The sequence below is a fragment of the Triticum aestivum genome, chromosome 2B (assembly GCF_018294505.1).
Source record: "Triticum aestivum cultivar Chinese Spring chromosome 2B, IWGSC CS RefSeq v2.1, whole genome shotgun sequence".
Classification (NCBI taxonomy): domain Eukaryota; kingdom Viridiplantae; phylum Streptophyta; class Magnoliopsida; order Poales; family Poaceae; genus Triticum; species Triticum aestivum.
In genome coordinates, this window is record NC_057798.1 from 697,803,173 (window position 1) to 697,811,263 (window position 8,091).

Here is an 8,091-nt window from a genome sequence, read left to right on the forward strand (position 1 = left end):
CCAGGTAGAGCTCGTCAGGGATGTCACATCAATGGAGTACCATCCAGGTACGAGCGTCCTTAACAGAAAAACCACACTCGTCAAACTCAATGGTAACAGGATTTTCACGTGTAAAAGAACGAACAGAGACAAGATTTTTAATAAGATTAGGAGAAACTAAGATGTTAGATAATGACAATGGAGTAGATGTAGACGAAAAAGATGCATTTCCTATGTGAGTAATGGGAAGTGAGGAACCGTCACCGACGGTGATGCGAGCGGAAGAGTGGACGGGATAGGAGGTGTGGAGGTTACCGGGATGAGCAGCCATATGTGCGGTAGCTCCGGTGTCCATATACCAGCCGCCGTCGCTGATGTAGTTGGACGGAGAGGGAGCGGAGTGCAGGGCCGCCAAGAGCATCGGGTCCCAAGGCGCAGGTGGGAGCGCTGGGACCGATGACTGGGGCAGTGGAAGCCCTCCTGGTTGCGGCGGTTGTATGTAGGAGAGAGACCCGTAGGGCACCGCATAGGGCTGCGGCGCGGTGTAGTACGCTTGATGCGAGGGAGGCCTCGCGCCGAGGACGCCTGGTGCAGGAGCGCGGGAAACCGGCATGGAATAAGCATGCACAACACCGGCCACGGGTTCTGGCTGGCGTACCACGGGGCCGACTGGTATGGGCGGCTCCTCCCTGAGCCCCGTTGCCATGCTGCTGCTTGTGGCCACCTCGGCGGCCCCTGCGGTGACCCCCGTTAGCGGCCGGGGTGGGCGGCAGGAAGGGGGCAGCCAGCACCTGTGGGAAGGCCGGTGGGGAGGGAGGGCTAGCGCGGGATGTGGCGGTGGCGGCACCGAACCCCTGCGAGTGCTGACGGTTAGAGCGGTGTGGGTCGCCCGTGTCCGGGCCATCTTCATCTGCCTCTCTTCCAGCTTGAGATACACCACCACTTTGGCAAAGGTAGGCTCCGGGATGAGGGTAAGGTTGGAGTCGGCGTTCCCAAAGTCCTTGTTGTGACCGGCGGTGAGGGTGCTGATGAGAAGCTCGTTGCCGACGTCTTGCCGAGATCACGGAGCTCGTCGATGAGCTTCTTGAGGCGCATGGAAAAGTCGTCAATGGACGAGTCAAACTGCTGGCACCCATAAAACTCGCCGTGGAGGAGGACCTTGCGCTGAAGCTGTTGTAGGTGAAGAGGTCGTTGAGCTTGATCCAGACGGCGTAAGCGTCATCGTCATCGTCCACCACCGTGTGGAAGAGGTCCTTGGAGATGGTGAGGTAGAACCAACGGATGATGGTGGCGTCGAGGATCATCCACTCCTCGTCATTCACCATGAGGCTAGAGTCCACGGTGCCGTCAACGTGGCCATGGAGCAGGTACTCGCGGAACACCAAGGAAAAATACCGCTTCCAAGCGGAGTAGGAGGTGGTGGGATGTTGAGATGAATGATCACCGGGACACGCTCGTGGATGTTGAGATCGTGAACGAGAGTCACGTCCGGACTGGCGAAGGGATTGGTAGTGGTGGAGGATCCTGTGGAGCTCATGGTGATGGCGGGGAACACGCGACAACAACTAGGGTTGCGGTGCGGCTAGGGTGGGGTGGGGTGAAAGGGGGTGTGGCTAGGATGGGGTGGCGGAAGCGGGAAGGGTGGCGGCGGCAACCTGCGACAGCGGCGGCGGCTAGGAAGACCGATGGTGGCGGTGGGAGAAGTTGGCGACGGCGACCTGCGGTGGTGACAGCTAGAGAGAGGCCGACGGCGGTGGCGGGTGGCGGCGGCAGGGGAAGAGGTTGGCGGCGGCGACCGGCGGCGGCGGCGGCGGATGGAGGAAGCGGCGGCGGCGGCGGGGCGATGGAGGCACGGCGGCGGGCTGCAGCTAGGGTAGGGTTAGGATCGACTTGCGATAGATACCATGTAGTAGAAGACTAGGTTTAGACCGTGCAACACAATTACATTGATCGGTGCATTGGACATGTATATATGATATACAGAATGGAGCCACAATCTTAACTATACAAGAAAACTAGAAGATGGGCCCCAGACACAATATACATGCAGAGTATATTCAACAGCTCCTACCACGCGTGGCCAACGAGCGTTGCCATGCATCGCCGTGCCTTTGCTTGCCGTTTTCCATGCCGGCGACCACCCCGCACCCGAGCCATGCAAGCCTTTGCCATGCTCCTGAGTCCTGACCCCCTCCCCCTCTTCCACCTTGTGTCGGTGCACGCAGCCAGCTGTGTTGTTGCTAGCGCCGGGTCGTTCCTGGCGAGACTTCGCCAAGGACGTCAGTGCTTGTCTGGAATTCGATTGATGCGTCCAAAAATATAGGTGACTGCGTATTATCAAGCGGTAGGTTCAAATACATGTACCCATGTCACAGTACAGTGTTTAACTGTTTATGCAGTGAACCAAAATTGTCAAGCACTCTACTGTACTATACGTAGCTGCTTAGTGTGCATGTCACGATCCCTTTTAAGATCCAAGTGGTTTGTCACGTTTGATAGGTATGCACTTTACTACTATTTCGGCATGAATGGTGAGCTATCTCAAAAACAAAGATAAGCACTTTACCGTGTATATCAACTTAAGTAACTTGCGAATCGTGAACTGCTCTTTAGTCCTTGCCATCCACCCTCGACGAACAGTGACCAACAGTTGTAATGCAGTTCAACCATCACACGCACTGATCACACGTAACCAACAGTCAAACCCAACAGCTGCGAGCCCTGCCGCACGTGCACGAAGTGGCACGCACGGCTACATATAGCACCACACGGAGCAGTGCAACACATGTCACAGACCCACAGTTCACCATTTTACCTCCTCGAGTTCACCATGGAGATCAGCACGAGCGTGCCACGGTGCACCGCCACCCCGGGCGCTCGCATGCCGTGCAGCCTCCAAGCCGTCGTGCCCACGAAAGCGAGGCAGCCACGGCACCTGTCGTGCAAGGCAACGGGCGGCCGTGTCGACCGCCGTGACGTGCTCCTCGGCATCGGCAGCGCCGCGGCGACCGGGCTGGGCAGGCAGAGAGGCCGAGGGGCGATCGCCGCGCCCATCCAGGCCCCGGACCTCGGCAACTGCAACCCGCCCGACCTCCCGAACACGGCGCCGGACACCAACTGCTGCCCGACGTCCGGCACCGGGATCATCGACTTCGTGCTGCCGCCGGCCTCCTCGGCGCCGCTCCGCGTGCGCCCGGCCGCGCACCTGGCGGACGCGGAGTACCTGGCCAAGTACGAGCGGGCTGTGGCGCTCATGAAGCAGCTGCCCGCCGACGACCCCCGCAGCTTCGAGCAGCAGTGGCGCGTGCACTGCGCCTACTGCGACGGCGCGTACGACCAGGTCGGCTTCCCGGACCTGGAGATCCAGGTGCACAACTGCTGGCTCTTCTTCCCATGGCACAGGTACGTAACGTACACAACATAAATACGTGTTGTTTATACACATGCATGCATGTCCATTTTTGTCAGGTCGTCGGGTGTACAGTCAGTATGACTGCATGAGTACGTGTCGGTAGCGGCCTGCACCTTTCGTACAGTGCGCCAGCTCAACGTGCCGTCAACTTGTCGGTAGCGGTCTGACTTCTTTGGTGCTGCGTACGTGCAGGTTCTACCTCTACTTCCACGAGAGGATCCTCGGCAAGCTCATCGGCGACGACACCTTCGCGCTGCCCTTCTGGAACTGGGACGCGCCGGCCGGCATGACGCTGCCGGCGATCTACGCCAACAGGTCGTCGCCGCTCTACAATGAGAGGCGCGACCCCGCCCACCAGCCGCCGTTCCCGGTCGACCTCGACTACAACGAGATAGATGTCATCATCCCAACAGACGAGCAGATCGACCAGAACCTCAACATCATGTACCGCCAGGCCAGTACAACTAAAACTAATACACAATATTTGCAGACGCAGTACCAAAATCTCTTGAAGTTATCACGTTAATATATCAATCTGCGTGCGTCGTTCAGATGGTGTCGAGTGCCAAGAAGACTCGGCTGTTCATGGGGCAGCCATACCGCGCCGGCGACCAGCCGGACCCGGGAGCGGGCTCCCTGGAGAACCTGCCGCACAACACGGTGCACATCTGGACGGGCGACCCGGCGCAGCCCAACAGCGAGGACATGGGCAACTTCTACTCGGCGGCGCGCGACCCCATCTTCTTCGCGCACCACGGCAACATCGACCGCCTCTGGCACGTCTGGCGCGGCCTCCGCCGGGGCAACGCCAACTTCACCGACGCCGACTGGCTTGACACCGCCTTCCTCTTCTACGACGAGGAGGCCCGCCCCGTGCGCGTCCGCGTCCGCGACTGCCTCGACCCGGCCGCCATGGGGTACTCCTACCAGGACGTCGGCCTGCCGTGGCTGAAGGCCAAACCGGGCAAGAGATCCCGCAGGACGCCGGCGCCCGCGGCGGGCGCGCTCCCGGCGACGCTGAGGGAGACCGTGCGGGTGACGGTGACAAGGCCCCAGGTGTCGAGGAGCGACAAGGAGAAGGAGGAGGCGGAGGAGGTGCTGATCATCGAGGGGATCCAGGTCGCCGACCACTTCAAGTTCGTCAAGTTCGACGTGCTGGTGAACGCGCCCGAGAGCGGAGGCGATGCCGCGTCGGGGTACTGCGCCGGCAGCGTCGCGATGACGCCGCACATGGTCCGGACGAACAAGAAGAAGGGCTCCATGAAGACGGTGGCGAGGTTCGGCGTCTGCGACCTGATGGACAACATCGGGGCAGACGGCGACAAGACGGTCGTCGTGTCACTCGTGCCAAGGTGCGGCGGCGAGCTGGTCACCGTCGGCGGCGTCAGCATCGGCTATACCAAGTGAAGCATCGCCACCGTATATACCGTGTGGTGTATAGCTTGACAAGCTGCTCATGAGCGATCGTTGCGTGCTTTACTGCATCTACTGTGCTTATACCAAGTGAAGCACCGTATGTACGTGCGTATGTCGTATCCAAATAAAAACAATTGTAATGGTGCACTCCCATTGTCCTATAACTCATCACTTTCTTTCCGCAAAAAATAACACTAATCACTTTAGCTATATATATATATATATATATATATATATATATATATATATATATATATATATATATATATATATATACACGTATAGGTAAGTCGACTGAAAATTAATTTCGGATCAGTCAATTTTTAGGCCGTTGATTTCTGCTTTGAAATTTGTGATCATTTTTTCTTGTCAAGTCTGTATATTGTTTGAGCGACGCTACACCTTCACAGCCGTTTGATCTGGCGCATCCATCGACCCGACTCTTTCCTCATAATTGCAACAAAGACAGTGTTGCGGAACCGTTTGCACATATCTCTTGTTGCGGAAACTTTTGCAATAGAGATTTTGTTGTAATTTTTTTTCGCACTAACTTTTTTGAAACACGTGTGTCGTTGCGGACGGACTTCTGCAACACAGATGATGCTGCAGAATTTTTTTCTCACCTTAATGTTTTTGTAACATGGGCGTTGTTGCGGGATGACTTCTGCAACCCAGATGATGTTGCAGAAAAATGGCAGAGGCACGCGTCCAGTGATGTAGGTCCTGGGCGGTTGATAGAGTTGCATGTCGTCCGATTAAACTTGTACCTAACGGCTGCACACGTGGTGCAACTATAGTCCTGATCAGTCGGATGATTCTAATCGTTTTACTCTTGCAACAATTTCTGCAACAAGGGTACAAAAACCTTGTTGCAAAACCTTTTTTTCTCTAATCTCCTGCAGCAAGACCCATGCCGCACAACCTCTTGTTCCCTATTTTTCTGCAACAAGACCCTTGTTGCAAAAATTGCAACATCTCCGCCACGCCTAATTTTCCGCAATAAGGCGCATGTTGCAAAAATTGCAACACATCTCCAGCTGCGTCGCGCACTCGTGCAGTCATCGTTCGTTGCCACCGTTCTGCAACAACAACAACAACAACAACAACAACAACAACAACAACAACAACAACAACAACAACAACAACAACAACAACAACAACAACAACAACAACGATGTTGTTGCAAGAAAAGATGAGGGAGAGAGACGTGCATGGTCAAGCAGGACACGTGTCAAGGAAGGGAGGCGACAGACGCCCGGTGCTACATCTGCCGACTGATTAGAATCATTTCCCATATTGTTTTGGGCTTTTCCTTTCCGATTACCCGCATATTTGAGTCAGTCGATTCCTAATGGGTTGAAGCTCATTACCTGTGTGACCCAGCCTTCCTTTTTCTCCCATTTTTTGTTTTTTCTAATGTTATGTGTATTTGCTTTTGTCTTTTACTTTTTTACTAGTCACTTGCATTTTTTATTTTCTAGGTATTTTAGGATGTTGGATGAGTCTAAATGTATATACACAAATACTATACAATATGTGGCAAAATTGCATTATTATATGTTTATTTTTTGCCTATTACAAATAGTGCAATTTCAGTTCAAAGGTTGTGTGAAGGAATTTTACTTCTTTTTTTTATTTCTTTCTTCATAGTAGAGGGCAATACCAACACTACTAATTCATTCTTTCTTATGAAATTTCACTATTTTAATTTTTTTAGTTTTATTTATTATCATTGACCTTTAAGGGTAATGCCACTAATTCAGTCGCTCTTAGGAAACTTCTATTTTTGTGAAACTTTCACTTTTATGTGCTTGTTTGTTGCATTTTTTTTGAAACGGAATTTTCATGTATAATGTGTACAATTATCATCATTGTTTGTTTTGTGTTTATTAATTTTTGTCTCTTTAAATGAAAATACCAATACCACCAATTCATTCTTCCTTACAAAACCTCATTATTTTGATGTTTTTTTAGTCTTTGTTTAATCTTTTTTGAAGGGTAATACCAAAGCCATTAATTCATTCACTCATTCAAAGGAAAATTAATTAGTTTCATTGTGTTTCATTTTATATTTTATTTTCTTTCTTATTAACAGTAATACCAACGACACTCATTCATTCCTTCTTAGGATTTTCCCCCCAAACATTTCACTATTATATGCTTATTCTTGTATATCATAAACAATTGTAAATTGTGTGCAATTTTTTATTTTTTGTTTTTTATTTTCTTTCTTCTTAAAGGTTATACAAATGCCACTAATTCATTTTTTCTTAGAAAAATTCATTTCAATTTTCTAGTTTTATTTCATCTTTACCCTTTTTAGCGTAATATAAATGCCTATTGTTCATTCTTTTTAGAAAACTTCATTACAAAGGGTTATACATAAAAACTTCATTGTTTTCTTCTTTAATGGTAATGCCAATGCCACTAATTCATTCCTTATTAGAAAACTACCTTTTTATGAAAATTTCACCTTTATATCCTTATGCTTGTACAATATATTTTAGAAAAGTGACATTTTTATGTATATATTGTGTGTAAATTTTGCCATTGTTTTCTTTAGATTACTTTTTCATTTTCTTTCTTCTCAAATGGTAAGCAAAATATCACTAATTCATTATTTCTTAGGAAACTTCATTACTTTGAGTTTGTTTTAGTATTATTTCATCTTCTTTCTTTTTGAAGGGTAATACCAAAGCCATAGATTAACTGTTTCTAAGAAAAATTAAATATTTTGATTGTTTCAGTTTTATTTTATTTTCTTTCTTATTTAAGGGTAATACCCATCTCACTAATTCATATCATGTTAGGAAAGTTCCTTTTTATGAAAATTTCACTATTATATGCTTATTCTTGCATTATATTAAAAAAAATTTGTGTGCAATTTTTTACTAAAGGGTTATACAAATGCCACTAATTCATTCTTTTTTAAAACCTCATTATTTTGTATTTTTAGTTTTACTTCATCTTAGTTCTTTTCAGGGTAACATCGATGCCATTTCCTTCATTTTTATAAAACTTTATTATTTTGATTTTTATTAAGTATTATTTTATTCCATTTTCTTCGTTAATGGTAATAACAATGCCACTAGGTCCTGATGTTTTAGGAAACTTCATTTTTGCAAAAATCACTTTTATATGCTTATTCTTGTACATTATATTTTAGAAAAGCCACATTTTGAGTATATTGTGTGTAAATTTGTTCATTGCTTGTTTAGTTTTTTATTTATTTTCTTTCTTCATAGTGGGTAAGATCAATGACGCTAATTCATCTTCCTTTGAAA

General features: G+C 48.8%; 1 protein-coding gene across 1 annotated transcript; it reads left to right on the forward strand.

Moving 5' to 3' along the window:
* Positions 1-2,782: 2,782 nt before the first annotated feature.
* On the forward strand, positions 2,783-4,961 carry LOC123042123 (polyphenol oxidase, chloroplastic). Its single transcript, XM_044464644.1, has 3 exons — positions 2,783-3,381; positions 3,584-3,845; positions 3,944-4,961. Exons 1-3 carry the CDS (start codon positions 2,810-2,812, stop codon positions 4,796-4,798), a joined length of 1,689 nt encoding a protein of 562 aa, XP_044320579.1. The 5' UTR covers positions 2,783-2,809; the 3' UTR covers positions 4,799-4,961.
* The last annotated feature ends 3,130 nt before the right edge of the window (positions 4,962-8,091 follow it).

Coding starts and splice junctions, on each gene's coding strand:
- LOC123042123 (XM_044464644.1), top strand. CDS start 2,810: ATGGAGATCAGCACGAGCGTGCCACGGTGCACCGCCACCCCGGGCGCT. Junction 3,382..3,583: donor CTCTTCTTCCCATGGCACAG/GTACGTAACGTA, acceptor GCGTACGTGCAG/GTTCTACCTCTACTTCCACG. Junction 3,846..3,943: donor TCAACATCATGTACCGCCAG/GCCAGTACAACT, acceptor TGCGTCGTTCAG/ATGGTGTCGAGTGCCAAGAA.